The 17,274-nt window shown below is 37.8% G+C and overlaps 1 protein-coding gene across 2 annotated transcripts in view; it reads left to right on the forward strand.

Moving 5' to 3' along the window:
- CPA6 (carboxypeptidase A6) overlaps positions 1-17,274 on the forward strand; it is a 311,803-nt gene that overhangs the window by 236,963 nt on the left and 57,566 nt on the right. For both annotated transcript variants that reach the window (XM_050800279.1, XM_050800281.1), the window contains exons 7-8: positions 15,625-15,735; positions 16,246-16,336. In XM_050800279.1, coding sequence (XP_050656236.1) covers positions 15,625-15,735; positions 16,246-16,336 — 202 coding nt within the window. The remainder of the gene's footprint in view (positions 1-15,624; positions 15,736-16,245; positions 16,337-17,274) is intronic.

The raw sequence follows: 17,274 nt of genomic DNA on the forward strand, positions 1-17,274 counted from the left end.
ACCACGCCCAGCCTAAAGTTTTCTTAAATTTGTCATGGGCCAAGAGGGATGATACAGATACTAAATTCATCAAAGAAAGAAAACTAGAATAGATACATAAGGAGAAATAAGCAGAGATACACATACAGAACTTGGAAGTTATCTTTCTGCAAACGTGAACAGATATCTACAGAAGAGCAAGAGACTTAAACCTGAGAATGGGCAGGCCAGGGAACAAAGAGAATAGATAGCAAGGAGATACTTGTAAAGAGGGACACTTACAAAACTTAAAAGCAATGGGCTTGAAAATTAAATTTAAAAATAGAGGATGGCTCACACCTGAGGCAGATGGATCACTTGAGGCCAGGAGTTCAAGACCAGCCTGGACAACATGGCAAAACCCCTTCACTACTAAAAATACAAAAATTAGCTGGCCATGGTGGTGCATGCCTATAATCCCAGCTATTCAGGAGGCTGAGGCAGGAGAATTGCTTGAACCCAGGAGGCGGAGGTTGCAGTGAGCCGAGATCACACCACTGCACTCCAGCCTGGGTGACAGAGCAAGACTCCATTTAAAAAAAAAAAAAAAAGTAGAGGAAATCACCAAGTTAAAATAGGGTTGAAAACAGTATGGCAGTTCTTCCAAAAGTTAAACATAGAGTTACTACGTGACCCCAAAATTCCACTCCTATGTGTGTACCAAAGAGAACTGAAAACATATCCACACAGAAACTTGTACATGAATGCTCATAGCAGCATTATTCATAATAGCCAAAAAGTGGCCATCAACTGATGAATAGTTTTTTATTGGTATAACCATACAACAGGGCATTATTCAGCCATAAAAGGAATGACGGTTTTAAGATACAGTAGTGATGGACCTTGAAGACATTGTGCTAAATGAAATGAGGCAGACACAAAGGCTCATATGTTGTATCACTCTGTTCATATGAAATATTCAGAGAGTAGGCAAATCCACAAAAACAGGAAGCAGATTAGTACTTGCAAGGGGATGGGGTAAGAGGGAATTGGAACTAACAACTACCAGGTTCTTTTTGGAGTGGTGGAAATGTCCTAGAATTCAGTAGTGATGGTGATTGTACAGCACTGCGAATATACTAAAAACCACTGAATTGTGCACTGTAAAATGGTGAATTTTATGTTCTGTGAATCATATCTCAATAGGAAGTAAATGAAGTGCTGATACGTGCTACAACATACTTGAATCTTGAAAACATGCTAAATGAAAGAAGTCAATCACAAAATATTACGTATTACCTGATTCCATACATATGCAGTGCCCCAAATCAGTAAATTTCTGGAAAAAGGAAGTAGATTAGTGGTTGCCTATGGTGAGGGAAGAGGATAGGATTATGGGGTTGATAGCTAAAGAGTATGGGCTCCCTTTTTGGATAATGAAAGTATAAGGCCAGGCACCACAGCTCTCGCCTGTAATCCTAGCACTTTAGGAGGTCAAGGTGAGCAGATCATGAGGTCAGGAGTTCAAGACCAACCTGGCCAATATGGTAAAACCCCATTTCTACTAAAAATACAAAAATTAGCCAAGCATGGTGGCACATGCCTGTAATCCCAGCTGTTGGGGAGGCTGAGGCAGGAGAATTGCTTGAACTGGGGAGGTGGAGGTTGCAGTGTGCCTAGATTGTGCCACTGCACTCTAATCTAGGTGACAGACACTCCATCTAAAAAAAAAAAGGAAAATATAAAACTATATAGTGGTGATGGTTGCACAACTCTAAATATACTAAAACACACTAAATTGCACACTATAAAAGGATGAATTGTAAGGTGTGTGAATTATATCCCAATAAAGCTGTTATTTTTTAAATTAGGGTTAAATAGCATTCCCCCAGAAGATATTTATATTAATCAGTTCAACAAATTATTGTTGATCACCACATTTTTAGCACTCTGCTTATATTATGGCCATCAACAGAAGTATAAATCATGGTCCCTGCGCTCAAGGGGTCTGCGTTCTATTTGAGGAGGAATATTTATGTGCAGGAAACAACATAAAATAGTGTGTCTTTGGAGGCCTAAGTGTACTGATTATAGTACCTGAAGAAATTAAGGAATCAGAAAAATCCATTAAGGCCAAAAAGATAAGGTTTGGGGAAGCTTTGTGGAGGAAATGATTCTCAAGCCTTGACTTGGAAGTTGGAATTTGATCAGAGAAATGAAAGTATTCCAAGAAAGAGAAAAGATTAATGTTGAGAATGAACATGCTATGTGTGTCATTGTAGATTTAGTGAGGCAACAACCTATAGTCTGTGTGTGTAGACTCTAATTCCATATAATACTGCTTGAAAATTTATAGTAAGCCTTGGAAGCCAAGCAGAGTTTGGTCCAATAAAGTGAAATGAGAAAACACTGGCCAGATGCGGTGACTCACACCCGTAATCCCAGCACTTTGGGAGGCCAAGGTGGGAGGATCACTTGAGCCCAGGAGGTCAAGGCTGCAGTGAGCTGTGATCGCACCACTGCGCTCCAGCCTGGGTGACAGAGTGAGATCTTGTCTCAAAAAAAAAAAAGAAAGAAAAAGAAAACACTGATAAGGAGCAAAAAGCACGTCCCATTGTCAGAGAGCTTAAAGATGAAAGGCAATGATATATGGATGAAAGGAAGGAGAAAGAACCCAGAGTGAGGGTGACTAACTAGAAATTTCTAGGACAGGAATCTACACATAGACAGTGAAAAAACCATGTAAGAAAGTTCAAAGAGGCTGGGCGCGGTGGCTCACGCCTGTAATCCCAGCACTTGGGGAGGCCAAGGCGGGCAGATCACAAGGTCATCAGATCGAGACCATCCTGGCTAACACGGTGAAACCCCCTCTCTACTAAAAACACAAAAAATTAGCCGGGCGCGGTGGCAGGCACCTGTAGTCCCAGCTACTCGGCAGGCTGAGGCAGGAGAATGGCGGGAGCCTGGGAGGCGGAGCTTGCATTGAGCAGAGATCGTGCCACTGCACTCCAGCCTGGGCAACAGAGCGAGACTCCCTCTCAAAAAAAAAAAAAAAGAAAGAAAGTTCAAAGAAAATATTCATTCATTCTATCAAAAGCTTATTGAGCACTTCCTTTTATATGAAAGCAGCATGCTAAGTCCTGTAATGGCACAAGTGCTGTCCTACAGTGCACAAAACGTTAACCCTTTCCTCAGTGCATTTGCAGTTCTACTTGGGAGAAGAGACACACACACAAAAGAAGGCAGTGATAAAGAAAGTCTTTAGGAATTTAGGAATTGATGATTGGCTTGATATGGGAATGGAAGAGGAGAATGGGTCAAAGATAAGATGCCCAAGAGATTAGTGGTGTCATTGAAGTTGGGGGAGCATCAGTTGAAGTGTTGGCAGGACCATTAGTCTGAAGGGAAGTACCCAACACAACACTACACTAAGCTGGTGGAATGATTAATTTGTTCAGCAAGTAATTATCAAGTGTTTACTACTATGCATCAGGCCAGGCCCTGTTAAGACACTGGATACTGGATAATGGGGAGGTAAAATCAAAAACTCTGCTGTTATCCAACTCATGGATTCTCATGGACCAAAAGAGTGAATGCTGTTTGACAAGAGGTGAAAGATCAAGCAAGCTGTCAAAATGAATGAATACCTGATTCACAGGTCTAATTTGGGCAGCAGTCAACCAAGAATAAATTCCAGTGATTTTGTCCACCATAACAAAGTTGTGTGTAAGTACTTTTCTTGTCTGTATCACATAAGCTGATAAGAAGAGACAAGCAAAGGGATGGAAGATTGTAGAAGTACACCATTGAGGTCCTGGTACAAATTCAGGGCAACTAATACCTATATTTAGGATTGCCCAGTAATTTTCAGTGGCAGCTCATTTTTACATCTTTTTGTCTTTTTAATTGTGGAAAGGCCACTTGAATTATTTGTTGCCAATGCAAGTGGAATAGCATTTGCTTCATTTTTCAGAATAACCTCCAACCGAATGAGGCAATTTGGGCTTTGTTCGCTTTCGCTAGTTTGAGATTGTCAACCTCCCAGACTGAGTATCTCAAGCCATGGTTGGTGCTTGCTGGCCCAGAGTTCTGCATAGCACTTCAGTTTTTTCCTCAAATAATTCTACATCGCTGGGATGAATTTGACCAGAGTCATTATTTGTATAATATTAAGAAAGTGACTCAGGGAAATATTTGTTTGACTTCTAAATGAGGAAGACATTTCCAAGCATAAAAGCAAAGAAAGAAGGCATAAAGGAATGACTGATAGCCCTCACTACGTAAAAAGATTTTAGTGTAATATTTATTGATGAAGGAAACTCTTCATGACACGTTGCTATGTTTTAAAAAAAACAAGCATGGACAATATAATTTCAATTTTGCAAAATCTATGTCTGAGAGTTATATAGCTATATATCTGAAAAATATGCCAAACGTTAAAAGAAGATAGGATTATGGGTAATTTTTGTTTTATTCTTTATGCATTTCTGAATTTCTCAAAATTTTCTGTATAAAACAGGACAAAAACTGACTATATTTTTAAAATAAATTTTACTCAGACAAAACAGAATGCATTTCATTCTCACACTAAACTCAGTTATGTTTGAGTCATATATTTCTACAGGTATTTTAGAATCAGCAGTTGAATTATATTTAACTCAGTGGAAGACCAAAGATAAAGCAAGGGTTTGCGAAAAAATGTTTGGGACTAAAATGACCTGAAATGGAAAGTTCTCCCAGACATTGAAGACGTATAATATACAGGTGGATCTAATTTGATCCTGTTACAGAAAGGCAGCAGTACAACAAAAGAAAGGAAAAGCAATAAAACATCCTTAATTCTCCAAGTGAGCCACAATATTCATCTGCTGTCTATGTAATGTGAAACCTCGCCCTTCCAGGCCCAGTTTGATTATTGGAAAACCATCTCCATTGTGCATTCCCACCCATCTACACTCGGCACTGCAGTGATGGCTAATCCTAGTGCCAACATCTGGCATGTGATTCAGATGTACTATGCAGATGATTCAAATAAAAATAAGAATAGGAGACTTTCAGGGAAGCAGGTTATTTTCCAGGCAGAGTATGTAGTAATATGTGAGGGCTATGGTGGGTTGTGTGTTTAGGACAGAGCTCTAAGAACGACTTAGAGCTGTGGTTGTAGGAGAAGTCCTCCAACTGTGAAGTCTTTCCAGAAGGGGAAGGCTCTTCTCCAAGGATCCAAAAGTTCTCCAGGGAATAGTCCTTTTGGATAATCATCTCTTTCAGTCTCATTATGTCTTGCTGCTCATTAAAGGTAAAATATAAGCCCTCAGACATAGGCATGAAACACCAAGGTCTTGGTTAAAAAATAGATCACTAAAAATAAACCTTTTTAAGAAGAGAACTTAAATTGCATGTATGTGCCAAAAAACGGAATAAATCAGACAACTACTAAGCCCAGATCAAGTATCTAATGAGTTCAGCTGAGTAAGCAAACACATCTTTGTTCTTAATTACGTAATGGAAAACAGCTCATCATATGAAAATGATCTTCATTTTTTAAATTGTCTGACTTTGGTTCACTGCCATTCTGAGTAATTACGATATTTTGGTTTGCTTTTTCCTGGCCTTCAGTACCGTTAGTTCCCCGTGTTCTCCCATGCTCACTCTCCCCAATCTCCTTCATTCTTCACGTCCTCCAACCTATCTCTTTCTCCCCTTCTATCCAATTTATAATGCCTTGAACATAGCAGAGTTTTTATTTAATATTTGTTGAGTTTCAGTTTAACTAAACTGAAATCCATTGCATCAGTTGTACTCCACTACCTAATAATAGGGAGTGTTCTGGCCATTGTGAGCACAGACAATGCTCGCTTTCCACCAGTAGCACCGAACTATAAAAGTGGCCACACAGGCTGAAGCCAGACAGAGCAGTCTTCATAATCAATGAGAGAAATTATTTGTTCTGTGATCCTAACAGCTTTTGTCAAAATATTTAAAACTCTCTTACTTTGTTATACATGTATTGGGAAATGATTTTAAGTGGTAAAACTAGTATGCTGTGTTTTAAATCATGAGAAATACTGAGAATTAAAACATCTTCTTTCTTTGTTAAAAAAAAAAACTTATAAAGGGTAGTTTGGGTTGTGTTCATTGTCTTCTCTCTGTATAGCTTGCAATATGAAATGAGCATCTTTCATAAAAAAAATTTGCCTTGGCAGATTGTCATACTCCTTTCTTCACTGAATCAGCTTCCAGTACTTTTTTTTCCTTTATACTTTCAATGTCACGAAATATCTTAGGGTTTCTTTAATGTGAAGTGTTGCCAGGTCACTTCTTCTGGAATATCATCATCCTTTTCATCCCAACCTCTTGTCTCATCTGTATTGGTAAATTGGTCCTCACTGTATTCCTCTGGCTGCATATCTAGAGCTGAATGGTGCAGTGTCAACATTCCTAGTCAGCTATTTGTTCTAAGCTCCATTTATATTTGGTTCAGATCTCACCTCCAGCATTAGCACTTTTCATTTCTTTGCTGCACTTTCACCTTTGTTGGACAATTTCCTCCTTCCACCATCCATTATTGTAAATTACCTTGTAGATTTATCACCGGGAAACAAGGACACAACACAACTACACACTTTGCTGTCTGTGTGTAAACTGATTATGAGTTACGCAGTAGTAACCAATCACCCACTGACAGACTTTCAGAGAAATGGTATAATGGATCACAGATCTTGATGCTCATTTTTACTTATATAGTGATTTGTAGACTGGAGATCTAGCAGTGGTAACCAAAACTCACACTTCTGTGGGAGGACTAGTGTTATTTAACTAAAGTACAGTAACAAATTTGTGTATATAAGAGCCATGCAAAGTGAAGACACCTGTACTTTCTTTTTGGTAGGTAAAATATACTTATAGAGTAGATCTTCATAATACCAAAGTAGTCCTGGCTTCTTCTCATGAGCAAATACAACAACTGAACCACTGTTTTTAGGCTATCTCTGTGTGAAATGTGAAGTGGCATTACTTAGGAAAAAGAATAGACATGTATCTAGCAGTATATTCTTCCTGGTGACACAAAACATTTCAAATATTTATGTCTCTTATTAGAAAATGTAGAATAATTGACAACATTTTCTAGTCTTCACCTGCCCTGTTAGATTAGTCACTCTGGGTGGTTCTAAGTATAAGTATAAAAATAACTATAATATACAAGATTAGGAGATGATTTTCAGTTTTTCACCCTTCATTTATGGAGCCTTTTCTTCTTGTTACTTTCAAACTGTTATCTGATTGACCATTTTGTATTTAATGAGTATCATGTAGTGTGATATCAGCTATTTTTATAGATTAAGATCCCCTTAAAAAAAAAAAAAAAAAAAAAAAAAAACTTCCCTGTAAACTCTCCCCCACTCTAATTAATTCTCCTGGTGTTGAATTTTAAATACCTCCTTTGTGTTGAGATGCACCCACTTTGGTGCCGCAGTGTTTACCTGTCCTAAGTGATATTCCTGTCCAGTCCAGTTGAGGCTGGTCTTCAGCTTGATGGTGGCTGTGCCCCTTTCTTTGGCCTTAGCTGTAACAGGCTTCGTTCTGCCAGTGTGTCCTGCGTTGGATGTGTGGTTATTTTTAGGTCCTCTGCAGTGATTCTAAAATAAAAATAGAGGAAAGTTTTAAAGCTAACTTTTTAAAAGCCATTAACACCAATCCTCAAAAAAAATGATCTCCATATTCCTTGCTGTCATGAGCTCTAAGAAAGCAACATCCAACCACATAAATCCAAAAACATTGAAAAGGAGGGAGACCCTTCACCTCACTTTGTCATTTCACACAAAGGCATTAGTCATGGCAAAATTTGTCTTTGATTTTAACCAAAGTGTATTTGGTGAATTCCGATATATAACATGTACATCGGTATGTAGAGGCCAAAATAGTCTTGGCAGATGGTGAATACCAAATAGATTCATTCTATGTCTTTCTTAATTAACTTCAGAAATGCTCCAATCAGTTCCAAACTTATCGTTTGCCTGGCAGAAGATAATACTAAAAACTTTCTTTAATATCTTTTAATTGAACAAATCGGTTTGGTGAAGCCTCTTTAAAATAAATTGAAGTGAGGTGATGCAGTACCTAGGGACCGCCACACTGAGGCGTGTGGTGCATTGTTTTGCAACAGGCTTTCGGATCGCGACTACTTAAGTCTTCTTCATAAGCAACAATAGTGATAAAGAAATTAGACTTTGTAGGTCCAGATGCAACTTGATTATTGGGCATCTCCTTTTCAATGTGTATGGGGGGTATCTATCAATTGCTAAAAATAGTTCTACACATTAGAAGAAAAGCACACCCCTGTGTTCTTGATGGTTATCATATGTTAGAATAATAGGAAATAGAGACACATGGTCATGTTTCTTCTAGAAACCGCCACCTAAATGATCTGTGTCCTATTATTTAAGGCACTCAAGCAAGGAGTTCTCCTAAACGTCCTGTTCAGTATTTAACAGTCGTCACATCGTGATGATTCTTGCTTTGTGTGACCAGATGGAGAATAGCTAAAATTCTTAGAGAGTTATAAAAATCACGAATATAGCATATGCAATACAATGACACCCTGCTTGTTTGTCAGAGGAAGAACACGTTCTGACAAGTCTTGGAAATTAAACTGTTTCCAGAATAGAATACTACAGAACAGCTTCTTTGATTAATATATTACTTAGAAATGAAAAAATTGTAAATGATGTCAATGGCCTCAAAATATATAAAACAAAAATTGATAGCATGTAAGAGAAGCCAATAAGGCCAAAATAACAATATGAGGTTTTAACACAATTCTCAGTGATTAAAATAGCAGACAAATGTTTAGTAAGAATATAGGTGATACAAACAGTAATAGCATAATCCAATGAACACATATAGTACTCTTACCCAATCATTAGAGAATGTATATTTTTTTCAAGCACAACTGGAACATTCACAAAAATTCATTATATTCTAGTCCACAAAGCAAGTATCAACAAATACCAAATAATCTGTTAAGAATACCATGTTCTCTAACTGTAATGCAGTTGTCAGAAATCACTTATTTTAAAAAAAAAAGATTAGCATATTTAGAAACAAAAACATTTATAAATAAAATTTAAATCAAGGAAATTCAGTATTTAGAACTGAATGGTAACAAAACTACTATATATCATAGGCAATTTCATCTTGATAGACATATAGAATGCAACTAAAGTAGTATTAAAGGGAAATTTATAATTTTAAATCAATATGTTAGAAAAGAATAGTCTCTGAGTTAGTGAGCTGATCTATCCACTCAAGAAATTAGAAAAAGAACAAAAGTGTCAATGACAGGTCAGGTCTGGTAGCTCATGCCTGTAATCCCAGCACTTTAGGAATCTGAGAAGGGAGGATTGCTTGAGCCCAGGAGTCTGAGACCAGCCTGAGCAACATAGGGAGACCCTGTCTCTACCAAAAAAAAAAAAAAACCACTCCTATTCAACATAGTGTTGGAAGTACTAGCCAGGGCAATCAGGCAGGAGAAAGAAATAAAGGGTATTCAACTAGGAAAAGAGGAAGTCAAATTGTCCCTGTTTGCAGATGACATGATTGTATATTTAAAAAACCCCATCGTCTCAGCCCAAAATCTCCTAAGCAACTTCTACAACGTCTCAGGATACAAAACCAATGCGCAAAAATCACAAGGATTCCTATACACCATTAACAGACAGAGAGCCAAATCGTGAATGAACTCCCTTTCGCAATTACTACAGAGAGAATAAAATACCTAGGAATATAACTTACAAGGGATGTGAAGGACCTCTTCAAGGAGAACTGCAAACCACTGCTCAACAAAATAAAAGAGGACACAAACAGATGGAAGAACATTCCATGCTCATGGATAGGAAGAATCAATATCATGAAAATGGCAATAGTGCCCAAAGTAATTTATAGATTCAGTGCCATCCCATCAAGCTACGAGTGACTTTCTTCACAGAATTGGAAAAACTTCTTTAAAGTTCATATGGAACCAAAAAGAGCCCACATTGCCAAGACAATCCTAAACAAAAACAACAAAGCTGGAGACATCACGCTACCTGACTTCAAACTATATTACAAGGCTGCAGTAATCAAAACAGCATAGTACTGGTACCAAAACAGATATATACACCAAAGGAACAGAACTAGAGGCCTCAGAAATAACACCACACACTTATAACCATATGATCTTTGACAAACCTGACAGAAACAAGAAATGGGGAAAGGATTCCCTATTTAATAAATGGTGCTGGGAAAATGGCTAGCCATATGTAGAAAGCTGAAACTGGATCCCTTCCTTACACCTTATACAAAAATTAATTCAAGATGGATTAAAGACTTAAATGTTAAACCTAAAACCATAAAAACCCTAGGAGAAAACCTAGGCAATACCATTGAGGACATAGGCATGGGCAAGAACCTCATGACTATAACACCAAAAGCAATGGCAACAAAAGCTAAAATTGACAAATGGGATCTAATTAAACGAAAGAACTTCTGCATGGCAAAAGAAACTATCATCAGAGTGAACAGGCAACCTACAGAATGGGAGAAAAGTTTTGCAATCTACCCATCTGACAAAGGGCTAATATCCAGAATCTACAAAGAACTCAAACAAATTTACAAGGAAAAAAACAAACAACCCCATCAAAAAGTAGATATGAACAGACAAAGGATATGAACAGACCCTTCTCAAAAGAAGACATTTATGCAACCAACAGACATATGAAAAAATGGTCATCATCACTAGTCATCAGAGAAATGCAAATCAAAACCACAATGAGATACCATCTCACGCAAGTTAGAATGGCAATCATTGAACAGTCAGGAAACAACAGATGCTGGAGAGGATGTGGAGAAATAGGAACACTTTTACGCTGTTGGTGGGAGTGTAAACTAGTTCAACCATTGTGGAAGACAGTGTGGTGATTCCTCAAGGATCTAGAACTAGAAACACCATTTGACCCCAGCGATCCAATTACTGGGTATGTACCCAAAGGATTATAAATCATGCTACTATGAAGACACAAGCACACGTATGTTTATTGTGGCACCATTCACAATAGCAAAGACTTGGAACCAACCCAAATGTCCATCAATGATAGACTGGATTAAGAAAATGTGGCACGTATGCCCCATGGAATACTATGCAGCCATTAAAAAGTATGAGTTCATGTCCTTTGCAGGGACTTGGATGAAGCTGGAAACCATCATTCTGAGCAAACTATCTCAAGGACAGAAAACCAAACACTGCATATTCTCACTCATAGATGGGAATTGAACAATGAGATCAGCTGGACACAGGGTGGGAAACATCATGCACCAGGGCCTGTCCTGAGGTGAGGGTCAAGGGGAGGATAGCATTAGGAGAAATACCTAATGTAAATGATGAGTTAATAGGTGCAGCAAACCAACATGGCACACACGTATACCTATGTAACAAACCTGCACGTTGTGTACATGTACCCTAGAACAAGTATAATTTAAAAAAAAAAAAAAAAAGATTCAGAAAAAAAAATATTTAGCTGAGTGCCTCCTGCCTGTAGTCCCAGCTACTTGGGAGGCTGTGGCAGGAGGATCACTTGAGCCCAGGAGTTTGAGGGTGCAGGGAGCTATGATCATACCACTGCACTCCAGCCTGGGTGACAGAGCAAGACGTCTCAAAAAAAAAAAAAAAAAAAAAAAAAATTGTTAAGTCAACAACAAAATGATAAAGAGCAGAAGTCAATAAAAGAGAAAACAAGAATATATCTTTCTTAGTGTATCTTCGTTTTATATTTCATTAACTTCTGCTCTAGACCTAAATGATCTTAGAACTGAGTTCTACCATTCAGGGAACTAATAATTCAAATATATTAAAAAAATATTCTACAAATATAATTTTTAGATACCCCCAAATCACAATAGGGTAATGTAACGCTTGTAGCAAAACCAGACAAGGACAAAATACGAAAGAAAATCATACACTTAGCTCATGTAGAAATGCGGATGTTAATACAGTCATGCATTGCTTGACAACGAGGATACGTTCTGGGAAATGTGTTATTAGGCGATTTCATCATTGTGTGAACATCATAGAGTGTACTTAGGCAAACCTAGATGGTATTTTATTTATGTATATTTTTTCATGTGGAAAACCAAATGCCCCAGCATCATTACTGAATTTCAGCCATTTTCCCTATTGATCTGCAATGCAAATATCAAGTGTCACATAGCAGATTTCTCTACATGTTCCATTATAATCCTGTGGATCCACAGTGGCATATGCAATCCATTGTTGACCAGAACATCGTTATATAGTGTATGACTGCATTAGCAACCTGAATAAAATATGGCAACATTTAGTAAAATTAAAAACATGTAAATTCATGACCCAACAAATCCATTCCTGGCTATATGTCATAAACAAACTCTCACATGTCTAGGAGAAATATGCAAGAATATTTATTGCAATATTATAACAGTGAAATACCAAACTCAATCTTACTGTCCATCAACAAAATAAGTTGTGTATTTACCTATAATGGAATACCATTTAACAGTTAAAATGAATAAATCCTCAACTTAATAAACATCAACATTATATTGGGAGGAAAGCAGATCACAGATTAACATATCTCACTTACATATAATGTTAAGGCATACACACAATATCATACATTGTTCTCATGCTACATATATATGTAGCAATCATGCATGGAAAGGATAATGTCAAACTTAGGATAGGAATTACCTTGGTGGAGGGAAAGCAAATGGAATCAGGAAGTAATAAAAAGGGAGTTTTTGTTTATAATATCTCAATTTTTTTAAAGCTTTCATAAATATGGCAAGATGTATTGGTGGGCTCATAGGTGCAACAGACTTCTCTTTATTTTTTCTATTTGCTTAAAATATGTCATAGTTTTTCAAAAGGAAGTTAGCAGTTTATTTTAAATATAAAGTTATGGAGGTCACCTGCACTGGAGAGGATAGAATAAGATGCAAGCATTGTCATGCAGGTCTCTAGACCAGTTGGCCATGTAAGTACTAACATCCGTGCTTGGAAAAGATGAGACTTCCTCAATTTGGACTGAGACAAAAGAGCTGTGGTCCCCAATGGTAGAAGAGGAGGGAGAGAAATTACCATAGCTTTTTTCTACCCCTTCTTTCGTGGCTTGTTGCCCCAGCTCCTTTCTTCCGCCATCTCTTTTCTCTTCCTCTCTAGAGTGACATGGAAAGCCACAGCTAAGGAAGAATGTAGCCAATCACGTACCTCTGTCCCTGCCATCCCAGCAGGAGACTTCATCCAAGCATTGAGGAATCTCCATTTATCTGGGGGGAAAATTTCTACCATTTTACAGCTGATTGCATACTAGGGATTTCTCCCTAGTTTGAGGCTTCAGATAATAGAAATTCAAGCATATAGGAAAGTCCCATTGAAGTTAGTTGCCCAACAAATTATTATTGAGTCTTAAACAAAAGGACAAGAGAGAAAGGGTATTAATGTTTAAAAACTTGTGTTACCCTCATAGATATTTAGATTATATATAAGATTATATTTAACTCATGTTCTTGAGTGTATCCCTATATTTTCAATATTATTTCTAATATAGTGATAGTTTCTAACAAATTGTATTATTAGATTTCCTCTCGATGAATAGAATTCTTATGTAAATACAGAATGCTGCTTATGTGGGTTGAGAAATCCTACTTAACTAGATGTTAAAGAAGATTGAAATTTCAAGGATTTAATTTTGCAAGGCAGTTTATACATAATTTTAGAATTCTTTTATTTGGGGAGGGGGAAACAGGGTTTTTGTTATGTGAGTTGAATAAGTCCTGGAGATCGACTGTACAGCATAGTGCCTACAGTTAACAATACTGTACTATATACTTAAAAACTTTCTAAGAGGGTAGAGCTTATGTTAAGTGTTCTTATCACAAAAAATAATAATGATAATCTATAAAAAGAGCAGGAGGAAACTATTAAAGTGATGGATATGTTTATGGCATAAATTATGGTGATGGTTTATGGGTATATACTTACCTCAAGATGCATCAAGTTATATACATTAATTACATATGTACAACTCTTTGTATGTCAGCAATACCCCAATAAAGTGGGGGTGGTTGTTGTTGTTGTTGTTTTGAGACGGAGTCTCACTGTGCCGCCCAGGCTGGAGTGCGATGGCAAGATCTCAGCTCACTGCAAGCTCCACCCCCCGGGTTCACGCCATTCTCCTGTCTCAGCCTCCCGAGTAGCTGGGACTACAGGCGCCCGCCACCACGCCGGGCTAGTTTTTCGTATTTTTAGTAGAGACGGGGTTTCACCTTGTTAGCCAGGATGGTCTCGATCTCCTAACCTCGTGATCCGCCCACATCGACCGTCCCAAGTATTGGGATTACAGGCGTGAGCCACCGCGCCCAGCCATGTGGGGTTTTTTTAAACAAATTCATTTATCTGAATTGTGTTTTTAATATGGTAAAAATGCAAACAATCCAAATAAGTGTAAAATGAGAGATAGGCCGGGCGTGGTGTCTCATGCCTGCAATCCCAGGCCAAGGCGGGTGGATCACGCACGAGGTGAGAAATTTGGGACCAGTCTGGCCAACATAGTGAAACCCTGTCTCTACTAAAAATACAAAAAATTAGCCCGGTGTGGTGGTGTGCCTGCTTGTAATCCCAGCTTCTCCGGAGGCTGAGGCAAGAGAATTGCGTGAACCTGGGAGGCTGAGGTTGCAGTGAGCCAAGATTGCTCCATTGTACTCCAGCCCAGGCAACAGTGCAAGACTCCATCTCAAAAAAAAAAAAAGAGAGAGAGAGAAAGATAATTCTCCTTCCCACACATTGTCCCCTAGTCCCCCTCCACAAAGACAACCACTGTTATAAATGGCCTGTGTGCTCCTCCAAGATGTTCTATACATAGACAAACATGCATCATAAAGAACTTTTTAAAAGGTTCATTCCATAAGAATGGTATTTCAAAATGTCTATCTTCTTGAAAGCACATACAATATTTTTCTATTTGAGGCCAATCTGTAGTGCAGAATCTTCAGACTTGGGGCCAGGCACCATATAAGTAAAACCCAATCACAAGAGCAAGACTTCAAAGGAGCCACAATAAAGATGGCAAAGATGTTGTATTGTTCATTAAATTCTTTATAGAAAAGTAAGGAGAAAAGAATAGAGTCTCAATGCAGTAGGTTCCAAGGTTTGAGGCTGCTACTAATTAGACAATTAAATGACATGCAGCTGGTCTGTGTTATGATCTATCGGGTAAAGCTATCAAATAGATTTAGGTAATGATTTTGTCCACAATTGAATGGAATCTAAAAACAGATGGTTATACAAAAGCCTATCTATGTTGTTGCTTTCTTAATCAGCCTAAAACTTTAACCAGATCTTAAATACAATCAAGAGGCTGCCCAATTGATCTTTTTTAACAGCTCTGCTAAAAGATTATTGGTAATAAAGAGTTTAATTCAGACAGAAGTCTTAACAGAGAATTTATGATGTCGAAGAGTAAAGTTCATGTTAGTTTATTACTTTTTAAACCACAGTATTTGGTATTTCTCATGGGTACAAAGGATATCTCACACTCTTTTTTCCTCCTTTTTTGGGAACCAATTTAAAAGAAAAATCTCACCTTTGTCTTTTAGGCTCTTCTAACACATAAGAGTGACCCAGCCATGAGAAAAATGTTGAATCATCTATATTTCTATATCATGCCTGTGTTTAACGTCGATGGATACCATTTTAGTTGGACCAATGTAAGTCACTTTGCCTATCCAATTGAAAAGATTACTAAATAAATCTTAGAAAAGAGAGTCACAAACTTCCAGGACAGGAAGGAAGCTGGACAGACAGTCAGCTGAGTGATTCTCGAGATGCAAAAGAGACCTTCACTCTTTCCCCAATCAGAGCACCAACAATTTGATTTCATTTTCACGTCTAGATTTTGTAGAGATTTCACATAAATAAAGATTTCTTCTTCCAAATAAATAGTGAAAAATCACTGGTCTAGTCCAGCCTATTCAATTTTGCCTATAAAGAAATGGGGCCAAGAGAAGGCAAAATACAGAAAGTTTGTAGCAGAAATTGGAGCGTGAACCTGGGTCTCCACTACTAATCCAGTCTTCTTTTTCACTCCCCGGGCTTGTCTATCCACAGGAGAACTCTCTCCTCAGTGGTATGACTCGTTCATTGATTGAGCTATTAAAATGCATGCGAATAACCTTTTGAGTATTTTTCTCTACACCTGTTTTCTTAATTATGTCTAGGATCGATTTTGGAGAAAAACAAGGTCAAGGAACTCAAGGTTTCGCTGCCGTGGAGTGGATGCCAATCGGAACTGGAAAGTGAAGTGGTGTGGTAAGTTTGGGACCAACTGGGATCCAGATCCAAAGTTTTCTGCAGGTTTTACTCTGCAAAATATGAGCCCAGAGGATGCTCATGGGAGACTGATGTTTTTCTCTATGTGAAAACCTGGTAGAGAAAGGTACAGACACATACATGATAGCTATAATTGGCAAAAGAAAATGAAAGAATTCTTTTTTAATATATAAAAATCAAGGATTTTAAATCTGTCAACTCAGTCCTGAAAACTGAAAATTTAAATACATATGTAAAAGCAGAAAACTGAGGAATATTTGTCATTCCCCAAATTAAAACATGAACCGTGGTGTAGTATAATTCTGGTTAAATCTTTTTATCCTTTTCATACAAGCACGACTGATCCTCCCTTCGTCTGTCTGTCATGGTCAAAGCTGTCACAACCTTGTCTATATCCTACCACTCTGCTGGTCATAAGTGGATTGACCACGCACGTCGGGAATGTATTTCTGCTGCATTCCATGTTTCATTAATAATCACCTTTAAAATAAAAGGAAGATGTCATTTTAAGGAAGGAAATCCTTTTACTGAAGAAAGAAGCAGGCAAGTATCAGGGAGAAATGAGAAAATTAGTCATGGCTAGTTTAGTTGCAGCAAAAAAAGGAGAGGATGGAAAACTATTATCAAAATGCAGTTGTTAGGAGCTGCCTTTTTATTGAGACTTTCTATAGGTCCCTCAAAATATAGACCCTTGTTTAATGGAAATCCTTCCTTTAGACCCTTAGAAATGAGGCCTATTCCACATTCACTCATTCTACAATGAGGGTTAGGTTCTATGTGAGATGCCAATCCTCCCATCCCACTAGCATCAGCTAGAATAACTGGGCGTGGGCTTTGATTCCTTCCACACATCCCTCCAAGCAAGAGGCTTCAGTTGATTAGAATTGGCAAATAAGAACATGACATAGCTAAAAGAG

This window comes from Macaca thibetana, chromosome 8, assembly GCF_024542745.1.
Source record: "Macaca thibetana thibetana isolate TM-01 chromosome 8, ASM2454274v1, whole genome shotgun sequence".
NCBI lineage: Eukaryota > Metazoa > Chordata > Mammalia > Primates > Cercopithecidae > Macaca > Macaca thibetana.